Below are 18,428 nucleotides of genomic sequence, written 5' to 3'. Positions count from 1 at the left end.
ACTGAGCCACCTAGGCGCCCCGAGTGTCTGGACTTTCTTTATGAAAGTCAGGATTATACCCACCTGGACTCCCCGATTAAGAGTGGGACAGTCCTAGGCAATAAGACATAGATGATTGTGCTGCTTGAGTGTGTCCAGGGGACAGCTCCTCACACCTTCACCCCATGGTGTATGCTGTACCCTGCCTGGAAGGTAAATCAGGAACTCTTTACTCCCCTGCTTGGCCAGGGGTGTGCCCAGTTCTTTCCCACAGGAACTAGGGAAGATGTAGTTCCCTGTAGTTCCCACTAGCAGGGGGTGGGGTGAATGGAGTTGGGGAAAAGTGGCACTAAGGTTTGTAATGGTTGCTTGCATCTATTTCATCTTGGCTGCTTCTCTGTAAAGGCCCATTCCTTTCTAGTCAGTCCTTGGAAAGTTAATTTCTAGAAAAAAATAATACCAACACAGGGTTACAACCCTTATCCAATTCCAAAATCCAAAGGGTGTTGAAAACTAGAAAAATGTTGGGGCGCCGGGGTGGCTCAGTTGGTTAAGCATCCAACTTTTGGTTTTGGCTCAGGTCACGATCTCACAGTTCTGAGATCAAGCCCTGTGTCGGGTTCTGCCCAGCACAGAGCGTGCTTGGGATTCTCTGTCTCTGTCTCTCTCTCTCCGTCTCCTCCCCTGCTTTTTCTCTCTCTCAAAATAAATAAATAAACTTAAAATTTTTTTAGGGGCACATGGGTGGTTCAGTTGGTTAAGCTTCTGACTGTTGAGTTCGGCTCAGGTCATGATCTCACAGTCTATGGGTTTGAGCCCCTCATCGGGCTCTGCACTGATACTGATGAGCCTGCTTGGGATTCTCTCTCTCTCTCTCTCTCTCTCTCTCTCTCTCTCTCTCTCTCAAAATAAATAAACTTAAAAAAAGTTTTTTAATAGCTTATCTGGCAGCAAAACATGACCTGAACTGATGGTAGGCTAACGATAACCTTTGTTTATCTTTATTATACACTTAGTGTAAATATTCATTCTTTTTTTTTTTTCCCTGCAGAAATACAGTGTTGGATGATAGTTGGCTACCCTGTCCTCTCGGGGTGTGTGTGTGTGTGTGTGTGTGTGTGTGTGTGCGCGCGTGTGTGTGCGCGCGTGTGTGTGTGTGATGTTTTCTATGGTGTTTGCCCCATATTTCCTTTCTAAAATGCCAAAAGAGAAAAAAAAAAAAAAAAAAAGTAATCCTGAAACACAGCTGGTCCCGAGGGTTTGGATAAAGATTTGGGTACCTTTATATATAAAATAAGTCTTACTTTGCCAAAATAGAGGCCTGCGTCTCTGAGAGAAGGGTAATTAGCATATTTGTTATTGAAAGCTTGGTGTCTGCTCTCTCGTGGACCCAATCACCTTGTCAATTGAAATAAACTCCCCTGCTGGCCGTGGGATTAATGAGGAATCTGGGAAATGATAATGTGTGTGAACTGCCACATGATGAAATTGGGAAGGCCTTCCCTGACCCCGCTAAGGAAAGGGGGGACTCAGACGCAACTCATATGACATCCTAGAATCTGTCATCTGTCCATTCACCCAACCATCCACCAATTCCAGCCAAATATGGGATCTCCCTGCAATTAACAAAGATCATCTTCTGCTTGCAGCACGGGAGCTGCCAATTAGCAAAAGTTTGCTGCCTGGAGAAAGCCCATGTTGAGGTATTGAACCACCCCACTTTCTTGCTATAAAATCCATAAGAGGGCAGGATTTGATCTACAACCATCATCATGCCTAATAGAAGAGAAACCTCTAGGACCTGCAGGTCCCCGATGATGGATGTTTCCTTTTGGAAAATGCAAGGTGGGTGTCAGGGCTCAGGGTTTGTGTTTCAGATGCTTGAATAGCAAGAGATGCTGGCTGCTTGATGGTAGAAACTTAGAAAACACAGTCAGGAGAACTAGAGGTTTGGTGTTTCTCTCTTGGGGTCATTCCGCGATTGCTTATTTTTGCAACCAGATTTTGGTTGACCTTGCTTAGCTTTTTTTCTGTCTGTCTGTATGTTTGTTCATTCTTCCAGTGACATGGATCTCATCTGTTGGTAAAACTCTGCTCAGAAGTTTCTTTCTTTCCTTGCCTTGGGTCTCAATGGTATTGATAATCATACAGCCAACTGCTCTTTGAAATGGGGATTTTAATCTTGAATAGCTATCATTTGGCTGTGCTCTCAGTCATTGGGATAAATGCTCTACGTTCTTTATCTTGCTTGATGCTCACAATAATTCTTCTGAGGCCCGCAGGAACCCATATGATGGATGAAATAACAGAGGCCCAGAGATGTTAAGCGACCAAAGTCACATAGCTACTAAGTGGCAGAGCCTGAACTCATCCATGTGCTTGTTCCTACTCACTCTTAATTCTTCTGGGCTCTAAAAAATGCATTTGAAGATTTGGGGAAATTTGAATTATGGTATCAGGATGAAACATCATAAATAGGGATTAGGCATTAAAGAGAAAACATCCTTCTCCTTTCTTGCTAACTAAAAAGATTTTCTGGCACTTTTTAGGAAACCTTAACCCCCTGCCCAGCCCCCACCCTCAGATTCATATATTTTTTTAAAAAATCAACCCCCAAAAACGGTGTGCTGGAGTTGGCTCATGCTGAGTCACAAGAATTGAACGTGTTCTGAACTGAACGTGTTCCCGGCCCCAGGTTCAATGGCATCACATTGGTAAGCCTGAAATCAGCCTTGGCTGGACTATGCCCACCATAGATATTGGCATGGCTTTTCCTTCTTGGAGAACTGATCTGTTTATTACACATTTACCAGCATACCACTGACCCCAAACTAAAATCACCATCAGGATCAAATGGTTCACTAGAAAAAACAAGCCCCAGCAAATACTTTGACTTCCCATAGGGATCTTTCTGGACGTATTTTTCTGTCAGGCTGATCTGGTTCATGTTCTGCTCTGATAGAGCTCGATATCCATGGATCCCTGATGGAATTCTGCCCTGACAAGTCACAGGTAGAGCCTCCACTGCTCCTAACGTGACCACTCTTTTTTTTTTTTTTAACCGCAGATAACCATTTTGGGCTCATTTCTGGACACATTCTGGGTCACATTTGTGGGCACATTTCTAAAACCAAGCAAAGGAAATGAAGATGTTCCTTTTTTATCTTCTCAAACCAAAGCCTACAGTATGTTCTTGCCTCAGTTTGGGAGGATGGATGCCCAAATGTTGGAGGCGAAATTGTTGTGGCTTGTAGCTTGCTCGGGGACATGAAATGCTATTAGAAGTCCACTGGCCGAGGGTGTTTTTTCTTAGAATCTAAGCAATCAACTGTGAAAAAAATTAGATGTTGCTTTGACCCAGAAATTCCATTTCTCAGAATCTAGCCAACAGAAATATTTTCAACTGGGTACAAAATGTATGTACAAGGATGTTCTGCGCAGTACTGTTTGAAATGGCAAAAACTTGGAACCACCTTAGTGTCCCTCGATAGAGAAGTGGTTATCTAATTTATGGTCCACCCATACCATAGACCATAGGTAACCATTTCTTTATTGAAGGATGGTATTCTGTTTACAGGATGATGGAAACTGTCAAAAGAATGTGGAAACTTTGTATGTCCCATGGAAAGATGTCCATAAGACACTTTAAAGGGAAAAATAGAAAAATGTACAGGATAATATTTAGAGTATGATTCCAATTCTGTTTTTTTTTTTAAAAAAAGTAAGTCTATTAGTAAGGGGAAGACATTAGAAAGGTCTGGAAGGAGGAAGGACATACCTCAGATCTTTAAAAGAGGATTCCTCTAGGAAAAACAATGTGTGGGAAATGGCTTAAGACTGTGGTTTTCTTTTTAAATTTTTTTTTTTTTTTCAACGTTTATTTATTTTTGGGACAGAGTGAGACAGAGCATGAACGGGGGAGGGGCAGAGAGAGAGGGAGACACAGAATCGGAAACAGGCTCCAGGCTCTGAGCCATCAGCCCAGAGCCCGACGCGGGGCTCGAACTCACGGACCGCGAGATCGTGACCTGGCTGAAGTCGGACGCTTAACCGACTGCGCCACCCAGGCGCCCCAAGACTGTGGTTTTCAAACAAATTCTGTGAACCACAGAGATATTTTGGAAATCCCTGGGGTACTTTGTGGGGGATGGGAGAGAGTTGGAGGGGCCCTAGATCCCTTCGGTCTCCCAACCTCCTGCTTCGTGTAGAAGCTCCATTTTGACAAATTTGTTTTATACTATCGGGGTTTCCATTGAAAAAAGAGGGGGGATTTCTGCTGCTTAAAAAAATAAAGGTTATAAACCAGAGCATTAAGGGAAATTACAGTTTTCAGTTCATCCCAACCCCAAACATGGAATCAATTGGAGTTACCAGTCTATAGATGCATGATTTATATTTCTGGTTGTATTTGATGTTAGTTTATCTGGGCGCTGGTGCATGAGATGAATTAGGGCAGGGGTAGGGAGGGGGTTTGGGAGTGGGTGGTAAACACCTTCAGGAGGAAGAAGTTAATTAAGATTCAGGAAGAGAACAGAGTCTGAATTCTGAATTCGCCTTGGTGGCGGGGCGGGGAGGGGGGGTGGGACTGTGAGAAAGAGGCCATATTAGTTTATTGGGGCGGGAGTGATGGGTTCCCACTTATGGAGGACGGGAACTATTTTATTTCACTCAGCATGGGATTTTCACAAAGCGACTCCCAATTCCTTAAGTCAGGGAGTCCTCCCTTTTTCCTCATTCTTAGAGACAGCATGCCTCTCTTTAAAGAACCGATGCCTTCCATGCCTGCCTGTTCCTTGTTCCGCCTTGTATGCAATGCAGTTCCTGCCGTAGTGGCCTCAAGGCTTTTGCATGAGCCCTCCCCTCTGGTGGGGACACACCTAACAGTTGCTCAGGCTAGACCACAGGCACAGAGCTTCAGCCCAGCTGCTCAGGACCTGAGCGCTGAGTATTCCCTTGGGCCCAAGTGGAGAAACAGCCACACCAATATATGTTCAAACAAACAAAACCTTAAGAAAAGAAAAGCAAGAACAAAGTGAAAAGGAAGAGCAGCAAATAAAGAATAGTGTTGGGGAGGAGCGCCTGGGTGGCTCCGTTGGTTAAGCATCCAGCTCTTGATTTCAGCTCAGGTCATGAGCTGCATGGTTCGTGCTCAGCTCATGAGGCTCAGCTCATGGTTCGTGGGTTCAAACCCCATGTTGGGCTCCATGCTGACAATGTGGAGCCTGCTTGGGATTCTCCCTCTCCCCCTGTCTCTCTCTGCCCCTTCCCCACTTGTGTGCGGGTGCTCTCTCTCTCTCTCTCAAAATAAGTAAACTTTATTTTAAAAATCTTAAAAAAAAAAAAAAAAGTATAGTGTTGGGGAGACATGGTCCAAGAAGAGCGGTGGGGAGAAGCCAGGCTGTGCAACCAGTGGTGTGCTGGTCTAGCTGGCCAGTCCCTATGGCATCAACACTCACAGCATGGCTGGTTGATTCCAAGCGTCCAATGCGACTTTAGTGAATGTGGAGCTGGGGAGACTTTCTGGGAGGAGATGCACACCGTTGGCTCCCACAAGCCTGTATGGCCTGTATGCCCTGGCTCCGAGCTGACCCCTGTCTTGGCCCCACAGAGCACATCGGAAAACTCCTAAAGCAACCCACCCACCAAAAGTAGCAAGAGGAGGGGAAGAACAGATAGGAGGCCCTCCCCTACTGCACAGTCTGCTGCTAGTTTCGGCAGGTTGAAGGGCTGAGACCTACTTTGGATTCCAGCAGGTGATCACAGGCTTCATAGTATGGTGGGCGTGGTCGATAGTCAGGGCCTCCAGGAGCCAGTGGAGGGCACAGAGCTGGCGGAAGAGGGGCTCCCTGCAAAGACAGAAGAGGGGTGCACAGTGGGATCCTGATGGAACTGCATCCTTCACCATAATGGACACAGAGACAGTTGTGCTGGCTTCCAGTTAGAGAGGCACGGTAAGTATTTTCCATACCTCATCTCATCGAGCCTTTGCAGTGGGCCCATGAAGATATTCACAGGCTCATGTTACAGATGAGGAATGTGAGGCTCAGAGAAATGAAGGAACTTTTACCAGGTTGCTGGGCTAGCAGGTGTCAGAGCTGTGATTTGATGTAAGATGACCCTAGGCTGGTTATGGGGGGGGGGGGTTTCATGTAGGAGCGGGGAAACAATGGATGGGGTCCCACCACTAGAGGTCTTGACTCAGGCAAACAAGTAGGTTGAAGGACATTCATATCCTACAGATATCTCTACCTGTTCACCTGATAAAAGTATAATAAATACACTAAGAATGTCAAAGAAGGCTGGGAACACAAGGAAACTGGATTTATTGTAATCTTCCTCCTCCCCCAGACTAACAGTTGGGCCCGTTGTTTTAAATTTATGGGTCCTTGGCCTGAAACTGTAGCTGGATGTTGAAGAAAACCACAATGAACATGTTATTAGAAAATGTAACTAAAACACTGTATAAAAGTATGTCTAACCTATATTTCCTGATTTGGGGTGACATCTTGTATTATAATGAGCCAGCCTTTGACTAGGGCACTTTACACACATTATTTAAATCCTCCAACAACTTGCGGGGGTATGAATCATTGTCCCCATTTCAGAGAAGGTTATGAATCATTGTCCCCATTTTAGAGAAGAGGAAACTGAGGCTTGGAGAGGTACAGTCACTTTGCTGTAGGTCACACAGCTTTTAGTGACAGAGATGGGATCTGAGCATCTTATCCAGTGCTCTCAACAACCCTTAGAGGGAGGGTACTGTTATTGTGTCTTCTTTGCAGGTGAGGGACTCAGGGGAAGGAAGTTGCTCAAGGCCATACGCCTAGGGATTGGTGAGGTTCTGAAGCCAGCTGTCTGTTTAACCCCAGAGACTGTGCTTCCGTGGGCCCCAGCTCTGTCCAAAGTGCTGCCCGAGCCAAAGTGGTGGTCGCCCTGGGAGTGAGGTCAGGAGGGGGTTAACCTTGCCTGCATTTGTTCCTGGAAACAAGGTGGAGTCCCGACCAGCCACCACCTCCCTGCATCATCTATCCTCTTACGCTAATGGGTGAGATGCCTCCATTATGAACCTGTGTAATTGCTCTTCTCTGAGGTTGATCTTGATCAATAATCCCCAGGGTTCCTGGGCCTGATGTGCAGAGTGGCAAGGAGGGATCCACCCTCTCTGCTTCCAGGAAGGCACCAGTGCAGAAGGTAGGGCCCAAGTACAGAGCTGACCCATGGCTGTCCCGGTGAATCCCTTGAGAAACGTCTGTTTCTCTCAGCTCCCCCGCTACCTCACCCTTCACTCCCTCCAGGGTGGCCATGCCCACCAGGTCTTAGAAGACCGTGGTCAGCAGCTATCCTTTCTTCTTCTCTGGAGCCCTTCCTCCCCGCTTTCTTTGTTTCCTTACCTTATTTACTAACATCTGCTATTCCCTCATTTCTAATTGAAAGGTCCTGCAGACCCGTAGGCGTTCCGGTTCTTGTCTGTCTTCCCCCCTTAGCACCAACTTGGTCCCTACAGGTGCCTTTTGGCAGTTCTGAGCACTGGGCCACTTCCAGCATTTTGCCAAGAACAGCAGTTAGCTGTGCCATGTGCCTGGCACCTCACGTCACCCTCACCATAACCCAGAAACTTGTGGAAAGCCCAGGGAGATGCCTCCTCCTCTGTTCACCATAGAGAGCCCCTGCCAGCCTGGGCTTTGGGTTGTGTGGGGCAGGGACTGGGAGGAAGGGATGAGCAAAGGGAGTTAATTGGCCAGGTGGGGCCCTGGTCATAGGTGGGGGATGTGGGGCATGTGAGCATCAGACTCATTTCTGCAAGTGACAAGAACAGGTACGAACCCGACCCTATGCCTCCCTCCCTTGTTTAACATCTGCAAACTCCCTACACTCTCTGTGTTGGGCTGAATTGTGTCTCCCTCAAAATTCACATGTTGAAGTCCCAACCCCCCAGGACCTCAGAACGACCATATTTGGAGATAAGGCTTTTGAAGTGGTGATTATGTTAGAATGGGGCCCTACGTTAGGGTGGGCCCTAATCCAGTGGTGTTCCTATAAGAAGAGGAAATTTGGACGCACAGAGAGACACCAGTGATGCACATGCTTAAAGGATAGACCATGTGAGGATGCAGGGAGGCCTCCGAAGAAACTGACCCTCTGCTAACACCTTGATCTTGGACTTCTGACCTCTGGAATGATGAGAAAATAAATTTCTACTGCGGAAGCTTCCCGGTCTGTAGCATTTTGTTTTGATGGCCCTGGCAAACTAACGCACCGTCATCTGTGAGACCCCTCTCCACCTCGCTGGCCTTGAGTCTCCCCTCTTCTGTCATCTGCAGCTTGGTGGAATTCTGCTCCATTGCTCAGGCTCACCCCTCTCTCACTTGGTGCTGCCTGAGTTAAAATCCCAGCTTTGCCACCTACCAGCTATGTGCTCTCGGTTAAATTACATAACTTTCCTGGGCCTCACTTTCCTCATCTATAAAATGGCAGGAATTGCTAGAGTGAGGGTGAGGAGAGGTGGCGGGGACTGTTCCCTGCTCTGATATATCTTCCTCTTCCTCCTCCTTCTCTGTCCTCTCCATCAGGAAGCCTTCCTTGATTTCTCTAGGTCTGGGTTAGCCTGTCTCCAAGCATCCTAAAGCATCCCATCTCTATAGCATATCTTTTTGCCCCTACATTCCCAGTCCTTGTTCTAACTGTTTACTTGTCTCTCTAGCCCACGAGCCTACAAGCCACAGAGTGTTGTCCGCTGCAGGTTACTGCTGTTGACTAAGTTCATCCTTATAACAACCGTGTGAGGAAGGTACTATTAGTATCCTTATTCGGCAGATAAGGAAACTGAGGCCATATAACTTGTCCAAATTCAAAACAGCCAGCCAATGGCAGAGTTTGAATCTTAGCCCAGACAGTCTGGCTTCTGAATCTGTGCCTCATCCATGATATTCGTGCTGTCTCTTGTTACCGGGGACAGCCCTCCCTTTTCACCAGGATAAGGGTTTCATCCAATGGGTCTGGACCTTATTCTGTATTTACAAAATGTGCCTCTCAAAAACCTGCACAAGGTATTTATATAGAGCAGCTTTATTCAATTGCCAAAACTTGGAAAGAACCAAGATGCCCTTTAGCAGGTGGAGGGATACATAATCTGTGGTACATACATCCGGACAGTAGAATATTCAGCGCTAAAGAGAAATGAGCCATCCAGCCACGAAAAGACATGAAGAGACCTCAAATGCATATCACTAAGTGAAAGAAGCCCATCTGAAAAGGCTACATAGTCTGTGATTCCAACTGTATGACGTTCTTGGAAAGGCAAAACTATGGAGACCGTGAAAAGGTCAGCAGTTGCTAAGGGTCACGTGGAGCACAAGAGGATTTTTAGGGCAGTGAGAATACTCTGTGTGACACTACAGTGGTGTATACAGGTCATTCATTATACATCATCTGTCCAAACCAACAGAATGTGCAACACGGAGGGAACCCTAATGTAAACTGAGGACTTTGGTTGAGGATGATGTCCAAGTAGGTTCATAGGCTGTAACAACTGTACCCCTCTGGTGAGGGATGTTGATTAATGGGGGAAGCTGAACACGGATTGGGGAGGCATTATAGTGGGGATCTCTGTATCTTCTTCTCACTTTTGCTCTGAACCTAAGACTGCTCTAAATATATATGTGTGTGTGTGTGTGTGTGTGTGTGTGTGTGTGTGTGTATAATAAAGTCTTAATGAAAAAAAAAAGTGCCTCAAACCTGATGATTGTTCATCCAACATGTGGTAAAATCAACTGGAGAGAAGAAACAGAAAGAAAAAGGGTCCCCAGAAACATATTTGATAACAAGTCAGTACTTCCTCATAATGACTGTGTGTCAGGTCATAACACACTATCTTGGATTTTATCGACTTAAAAGAGAGGCCATTTTTTTTCTTAAATGCGGGACACAATAGACAAAAACACTGGACATGGGAGCACAAAGCCTGCTTCTAAAATCCCTGCGTTCATAACTCCAGATGAGCACACTCAGATAGCCCACTCTATCGAAGCAGTTCTACCACCCAGAATACGAGTGGGTGAAAACGTGCCTGAGAAGAGAACAACGTTTGGTGCTTTTCCTAAGAGAAATCAGAATATGTCTACAAAGCCATTTCAAGCACCCCATGCTGACTGCCAAGGACAAACCTGGACAGGTGACAGGCACTGCTCTTGCTGAACAGTTGCTTACGGAAGGCTGTGAGGGCAGCCCATCATCTCAGAGAGGAAAGGAGGAGCTCTTTCTCATTCCTAGAGACCATTCCCCCCACCTTTTTATACGTAAAGATCAAGTCTCCCTTGACATGATTGAATTGATCCCCATACAGCCAATTCAGAATATTCAGCCAGCTTTGGGATCAGCTACTTTGGGTGGAAGGGACTTAGCCGGCTCTGATCCACATTGGCTGATGTGACAACTGAGGATTTGAGAACTGATCAGGCACGCCGTGCCCTGATGCCTTTGGGTACACTGGTTACAAAAAAGCCCCTCTCTGCATCTACACACTTTCTGGCGTGACTTTGCATCTTCCCCATCAAGAGGTGGAATCTTTCCCCCAGTCCTTGTGTCCTTGATGCTATGGCCAATAGAATGTTGTGGATGTGTCATTGTATCCATTCTGAGCCTAAGTCTCAAGAGACTTTGGTGCTCAGGCTCCTGTTTTTGGAACCCTTCCCGACTGCCTGGGCTAGCCTGCTGCATGATGAGAGACATGTGGCCCAGTCACTCTTGTCACCTTGGCAACTAGTCAACCATAGACCTGCGCGTGAGGCCACCCTAGATGGCCGCCCTCCTGCTCACCCTTCATCTGGGCACACGCATGCACAAACCTGGCCAGGATCAACCAAGCCAACCTGGACCAGCAGAACCTCCCAACTGACCTGTGAGCAACGAAAAAATGGTTACTGTTTTAAGCAACTCCATTTTGAGGTGTTCAGTAATACAGCAATGAATTACTGATACAGTCATCAAATGCAGCCAGAGCCTTTTAACAGCCAAGGAGGAGAAGAGGACAGCATTAGCAAACTGTGGCCAGTAGGGCTACTGTCTCTTTGCAAATAAAACTTTATTGGAACACAGCCACAGCTTTGCATGAAAGCTGCAATGGCAAAGTTAAGTCGTTGCGAGAGAGACCGTCTGGTCTGAAAAGTCTAAAATGTTAGTGTCTGTCCCTTTAGGACAAAGTCTGCTGATCCCTGGTAAAGAGTTTAATAGAAACCGACAGTAAGTAATGTGATGATAATAATATTCATCATCCTGGCCTAACGAACTTGGTATAAAGTTCTGATTTAGGAGTGAGGAGGTCAGAATTCCTGTTGTAAGAATTTTGGCAGGTTCTGCCCCTCTCTGGGCTTCAGTTTCCTTATCTGGCATTGAAAGGAGATGATTAAGAAACTCTCCAGTTACTTCCAAGGTTGATATGAGCCTCAGTTTGTTCAGACCAAATGAATTGAGGGTGGGGCCCAGAAATATCCATTTTCTTTAAAAAAAAAATTTTTTTTAAGTTTACTTATTTGAGAGAGGGAGAGCAAAGAGAGAGAGAATCCCCAAGTAGTCTCCACACTATCGGCACAGAGCCCAATGTAGGGCTTGAGCTCAAAAACCGTGAGATGATGACCTGAGCTGAAATCAAGAGTCAGACGCTTAACCGACTGAGCCCCCAGAAACAGGTATTTTTCCAGACATCACCCGCACCTCCGTCCCCAGAGGATTCACATGCAAATGAAATCTTTAGAACCACTGATCTACACCATTCTGTTTCAGAAGGTTTGTCCATGGGACAGACGGGCAGAAGCATGTTTCCAAGGGATGCGATGAGAAATTACAAAGCCTATTCCTGCAAGGAGATGTTTTAAGAACACAAGTTTAGGTTTCTAGTTGGAATGTGCTTGAACAAATAAGTCTATCAAGAATCCAGTCATAATATCAATCAAAGGGAAGTCGGAGGAAAGTTGAGAGTGGGCTCATCAAAAGCTGGAATATTGGGGAGAGATGATGATGGTGGTGATGGTGATGATGCTGGTGGTGGTGGTGATGATGATGATGGTGATGATGGTGGTGGTGGTGGGTGGTTATGGTGGCATCTTCCACCCATAAACTAAGTGCTCTTATTAATGATTTTATTTTTTTCCTGCCATCTCATGGTATGATTTCTCTCTTGCGTTGTTTTATTCTTCGAGTACGAGACCTGGCTCTCCAAACATATCATGAGCTCCCCAAAGGCAAGGCTTTGAGATACACTTTCTGTGTAGTGCATGGTAATGCGTGTTTGGGCTGTGAAGTCAGACAGACGTGGCTTAAAAGTCCAGCCCAGTGACATGCTGAGCTCTGTGACCTTGGGCAGAGGAGCACACCTCTCGGCTGCTTTGTCATCTGCAGAGAGGGGGTAGTAATACACCTGCACAATAGGGCCGCTGAGAGAACTGAGATCTGCCTGCAGAGCAGTTGGTAATGCCGTGATCACTATGCACACGGTAGGGACTTAATAAATATTTGACAGATAAGCAGACAGAGGAGTCTGCAATCCATTGCACCATTTTCATTGCCCTGAAGCAGTGGGTCTTATTGTGGGGGAGTGGTGAAGAGGGTAGACATGATTTTGCCCCCAGCGGACATTTGTTAACGCCTAGAGACATTTTTGGTTGTCACAACTCCAGGGTGGGGCGCTACTGGTATCGAGTGGGTAGAGGCCAGGGATGCTCCCAAACGCCTTGCAATGCACAGGTCAGTCCTTCACTACAAAGAATTATTCGTCCTCAAAGGTCAGTAGTGCCAAGGTCGAGAAACCCTGCCCTGGAATCAAAAGCTTCTGTCTTTGTGCCCCAAATCTTCTGGTTGAAAAGTGCTAACTAGCAAAAGAGAAAAACATGGGTTTGTAATTCTTTGGAATTGACACAAGGGGAAGAAGATGCTGAGGTTTTAGGAGGCCACGGTGTTCTTTGGAGGGTTGATGAGCCCCTGTTATACCACGCAATCATGAGTTCATGCCTCGGGTCAGGAGACAACAGGTGCTTCTCTGGGAAATAGCTCCTTGAGTTTTGGAGGAAACGCGTCCCCTGAGCCCGGGCTGAGATGTTTTTGCACGAGCTCATTGAGAGCCACAGACAGATTTTATCAGGCTTTGCAAACTATTTGACATTAGAGCGTCTGGCTTGGTGAGGAATGGAATGGCTCAGTCCCAGCGGATTTGCCACTTAGCTCTAAAGCAACACGTCTGCTTTCTGTTATTTCTTCGCGTCAGATAGCGTCGCTGGCTCCAGGCTCTATGTCCCTTTCAGGAGGACAAAGGACGAGCTCAGCAGCCTCCGATGCGTTGTTGGCTCTTTGAGCCATTGGCTTGAACTGAAAAGCAAGCAAGGCAGATGAGCCAGAGAAGGGACTACTTACACGTGAGCCTCGGGTAGCGAGGATGAGATGATGCAGCTGTGCACGGGGGTGAATGGGCGAAGTACGACTCCAGCGCCCATCTTCCTAACCTTGGCTTGGTCGTATGTGCTGAAGGAGAAGCGGAAAGAGAAACAGAGTGAGCAGTGAGCAGCCGTTTTAAACACCTCCTTCTCTTGCCAGTGGTTATTTGGCAGATATGATCGGCACCTACTATGGGCCGGCTCGAGAGATGAGGCTTCTAGAAGCAGCCCGTGAACAGATCATAGGAAAACCCCTGCTCTTGTGGAGCGCATATTCTGGTGGAGGAGCAAAGAGAATAAACAAGATAAGTAGGGAAATGGTATGGTATATTAATATAGATCAGGGGTGGGACATGTTTTCTTCTTTTTTTAAAAAAAAATTTTTTTTAATGTTTATTTATTTTTGAGACGGAGACAGAGCATGAGTGGGGGAGGGGCAGAGAGAGAGGGAGACACAGAATCCGAAGCAGGCTCCAAGCTCTGAGCCGTCAGCACAGAGCCCAATACGGGACTCGAACCCACGAACCATGAGATCATGACCTGAGCCGAAGTTGGACGCTTCACCGACCGAGCCACCCAGGCGCCCTGGGACATGTTTTCTTAAATAGGGCCAAATATTTATGACTTTGTCAGACATGTGTCTGTGTCACAACTACTTAGTAGAATGAAAGCAGCCATTGACATATGTAAACAGTATGCAGATGGCAGTGTTCCAATAAAACTTTATCTATAAAACCTGCCTTAGGGCTGGATGTGGCCCCTGAGCTAGAGCTTGCTAACCCTCCCTCCCCTGCGGGGCTAAACAGTGAGACGTGCTGTGAGGGATAAAAAACAGAGAAGAGGGTTCAGAAGGGCTGGGAATTACAATTTTAAATAGGGTGATGAGGGAAGGTTTGACATTTGATATCTGCAGAGCATAAGGGAGTGAGCCATTCAATGATGTCTTGGGGCAGCACATTTTAGACAGAAGAAACAGCAGGTACAAATGTCCTGCGGTGGGATTGTGTTTCAGAGATGGCAGGGAGGGGAAGGGGAGGAGGGGGGAGAGAATAGGGGCCTTGCAGCTAGTCTTGCAGGGGACTTGGGCCTTTTCTCTAAATGAGAAGGAGAGTAAAGGATTTTGAGCCAAGAGAAGATGTGTCTGACTTGTGTTCAGAAAGGATCCTTCTGGCTGCTATTTTGAGAATGATCTGTGGAGGGGGCGCGGGTGGAGGGCAAGGCCAGAGGCAAGGAGACCAGTTAGGGGTATTGCATAATTCCAGCCTGAGAGAGGAAGGTGACTTCAGCCTGGCCATGGGGATGATGAGAAGTGGAAATGAAGGCATGAGACACAGCCAAGGAACTGCCTGGAGTTAGTGTTTCCTGTTTCTGGTCCTTTCCTTAAAGAGGCTTCATCCAGCTCTACAGACTGCTGACTAATTGGCTGGTTGAACCAGCCATGAAGTGTGGGGGATCTCAAACTTTAGAAGCGGGCACAAGTGTGCCCCTAAAGATGAGCCACAACCAGGCATACCTCTGCGGCCACCAGGCTGGCTGGTATGGGAAATCGGAGCCTCATGCTCTGCCCCCACAGAGAATATGGAAGCTTCCTCCCAAGCCAGACACCCATCTGGGGATAGGGGAGGAGGGGGCTTGCTTAGAGAAGGGAGAAATAGCCCAGACAGGCAGTTCATCTTTGAAACCACTGGACATTTACCTGAAAAAGTCTCTTTCAAAAGGAAACATTAAATTACATTTAATACCATATTAGATTTTTTTTCTCCACCATCATAGAGCAAATTATTTCATTTATGTAAAATACTTTTTTTTTCTAGCAAGGCTGAGTCATAGGTTTTTATTTCTTTTTGCCTGTGACCAAATCTAGCCAATAGACACATTTTAACAAGCCTGTGTGTGTGTGTGTGTGTGTGTGTGTGTGTGTGCGCGCACACGCGTGTGTGTGTGTGTGTGTGTGTGCATGTGTGTGTGTCTGAATCAATTGTATTTTAACATTGGGAAATTTCACACTAAAATGGAAATGTTTTGGCTCTGAAAACTTGCAGGTTGTTGCCACTCTGGGTCCCTGTTCTGGCTGGCAAGAGTCAGGTGGCACCCAAGATCAAGGTTGCTGCCTGCTTTACCCTCAGTGTGGGCTTCTCAGTGGGTTGCCTGCTTCTTGCTCCTTGTCTGCTTTATTGCTTCCCAGGATGTGCAAGTTCCCTTAGGGCCTTTCAGTTTCTGAGCCTCAGTCTAAGTCCCTCCATTGATTGAATCATTGACGGGTTCCCTGGTTTATTCATTTCTACCCGGATTTATTGAGCATCTCTTTGCTGGAGGCTTGTGGACGCAGCAATGAACGAGACAGACCCAGCCTCTCCCCTCTGAAGCTTAGAGTCTAGGGACAGAAATGGGCTTGACCAAACACGCAGTTGTGATAAGGCTGAGTAGGAAGAGTATATGGTTCTTTGACAGCACAAAATAGGGAGTTGGGCTGAAACGGAGCCAGGGAATACTCGTTGGAGGAAGTTGTGGCCATTTAGAACCACATACCCCAAGTTCTTTGACTCTCTCCCAAGGCAGAGATGGCCGTACGTATGCTTCCCCTGGAATCTTGGTTTTGTGAGTGGTTGAGCTAACAGAACATGTCAAAAAGAAATGGGTGTGATGCCATTTCTGGGCTCAGGCTCTAGGAACCGCAGCTTTTCCTTCTCATGTCTCGGGATGCTCACTGTTAGCACCCAGCCATGGCCACGCTGTGAGGAAGCTGACAGCCTATGAAGAGATTCATAGGGAGAGGAGCCATGGCTGCTGGGTCTCAACCCCGGCTGGGCACAGCTGACAGCCAGCTCTAAGTTGTGGCCCATGTGGATGCGCCATGTTGGAAATGGACCCTTCAAGCTGCCGCGGTTAGTCATGGTAGAGATAGTCCTTCCCCCACTTGCCCAGATCAAGCAGCAGATTTGTCAGCAAAATAAGTGTTTGTTGTCTTGAGTTTTTCTTTTTTTAATTTTTTAAAATGTTTTTACTTATTTTGAAAGAGAGAGAGAGAGAGGAAGAGAGAAAGAGTGTGCAAGCAGGGAAGGGCAGAGAGAGAGGGAGAGAAAGAATCCTGAGCAGGCTCTGAGCGTCAGCACAAGCCCGACATGAGGCTCAGACTCACAGACCATGAGATCAAGACCTGAGCTGAAATCAAGAGTCAGAGGCTTAACCCACTGAGCCATCCAGGCACCCCTGTTGTCTTGAGTTGTTAAGTTTGGGAATGGTTGTTCACAGCAGCAGTAACTGGAACAAAAGTAAACAATCAGAAGGTTGAATGGGAATTAGGTAGGTGAATGGGATGGGGGAAAGCCCTCCTCTAGGGGGCATATCATGAGGGGGAAGGTAGGGGAGTATGTGTGGCTGGGGCTGAGGGAGAAAGACAGGACTGGCCCATCCAGAGTCTTGTAGCCCCCTGCCCAGACTTTGATCTTTATCCTGTGAGGAATGGCAGCCATCCGAGTGTTTTAAACTGAGAGCAATTTATGTCTTGAAAAAATCCCTCTGGTTTAGTGTGTGTGGTGGGTGGGGGAATGAGGTGGAAGGGGGCAGAGGAGGTGGAGGGGGGACACACGTTAGGAATTTACTTACTCCTGAGAATTCGAGGACAATCCTGGGGTCACAGAGTTAACTAAAAAAATAGGACTGGAATCCAGGTCCCCTGATTTCCACTTGCATGAGTTCTTGATTCAGCCCTAGAGCTGAGGAAACCACAAATACATCGGCTTGCCCAGTTGTACTGGCCCAGTCATGTCCCCCAGTGGTTTAGATTACGTAGAAATTAACCCAACTGTTACAGTCCTTAATCTCTGGTTTTCTGTCGCCTCTCAACCACAATAACAAGACGAATTCTACCCGTTGTTTTTTTCACCTTTTCAGCTGAATTTGCAACTGAAAAACGAGGTCATTGAGCACAGTGGGAAAGACTGCTAGCAGGCAGAAATCTTTCGGGACATGCTTGATTTCCTTTTTCCCTTTGCCTACTTTGTCAGACTTAAAACTTTTGTCTGAAAGAACTGATCCTATGGTCTTGGATCCAGGGAGGGGAGGGGGGAATAATCTCTCCTGCTTTTATAATGCACAAGATCAAATACCTCGTTAAAAAAGTATTTTAAACGAACACTTGTCTTTTTGATACTCCTGTGATTGGAATTATATTTATAGCACCTGGCTCTTAGATGAGAGATGCTTTCTAGCCTGCCTGGAAATTAAGATTTTTAGCCATAAATCTGAGGATTTTAGGTAATTGAGGCCCACAGAGATCAAAGTCACCTTATTGCATAATAATAGCTAGCAGTTACTGAGGGAGTCTCCTTTACCAGGCTCTGTTCTAAGCAGTTTCATTCAGTCCTGAATAACCAGCCTGGGAGTTTGGTACCATTCGTAAGGGTGAAGGAGGCTCAGAGAGGTACGGTGACTTACCCAAAGTTAAGTAGTCGTATGAGGGAGTCCTGTGCTCTTAACCACTACCCTGTACTGGTATGGAGAATCCCAGTGCTATTTTATAACCCCTGCTTCCCCACCTGCATTTGATGGCTACACTGCAGTCATGGCCTCCAGGTTTATTTTAATAACCAGACTTGTGCAGCTCATAGAATCCACCAGATAAGACACAGCGAGACCGATGTCTGTGAGAAGGATGATCTCATGCATATTTAAACTTATTAAACTTTAAATAAACCATGTCTCGCACACTGAAACATGGATGGGAGAAGAGAGAATTGTGTTCTATGACCATGGATTAAAACCCCATCCAAACAAGGGAGACGTGGCAACAGAACTATTTAAATAGCTGCAGGAGAATCTTTAATAGACTCCTCTCCCCCTTCCCCAGTGCCTGTTCCTGTGCCCATTCATCTGAGTGCAGCTTGTTCAAAAAAAAAAAAAAAGCCATGAGTTCATTCCTTCTCTGTCAGGGAAAGCCTGCCAGCTGGCTAGTATCACTGGGAGTACCAGACTCTAAGCACCATCAGGCTCAGGGAAGGCAGACTTTGCACTAAACTCTTGGAACCC

At 46.6% G+C, this 18,428-nt stretch overlaps 1 protein-coding gene across 1 annotated transcript in view; it reads right to left on the bottom strand.

Annotated features, from left to right (window-relative positions):
* The window catches only part of CCDC60 (coiled-coil domain containing 60), a 168,611-nt gene that overhangs the window by 31,338 nt on the left and 118,845 nt on the right, over window positions 1-18,428 (bottom strand). The window contains exons 4-5 of the mRNA XM_045457737.1: window positions 13,381-13,488; window positions 5,718-5,825 (exon numbers count right to left, since the gene is read on the bottom strand). Coding sequence (XP_045313693.1) covers window positions 5,718-5,825; window positions 13,381-13,488 — 216 coding nt within the window. The remainder of the gene's footprint in view (window positions 1-5,717; window positions 5,826-13,380; window positions 13,489-18,428) is intronic.

This window comes from Leopardus geoffroyi, chromosome D3 (assembly GCF_018350155.1).
Source record: "Leopardus geoffroyi isolate Oge1 chromosome D3, O.geoffroyi_Oge1_pat1.0, whole genome shotgun sequence".
NCBI lineage: Eukaryota > Metazoa > Chordata > Mammalia > Carnivora > Felidae > Leopardus > Leopardus geoffroyi.
This window is presented reverse-complemented; position numbering and strand designations above follow the sequence as displayed.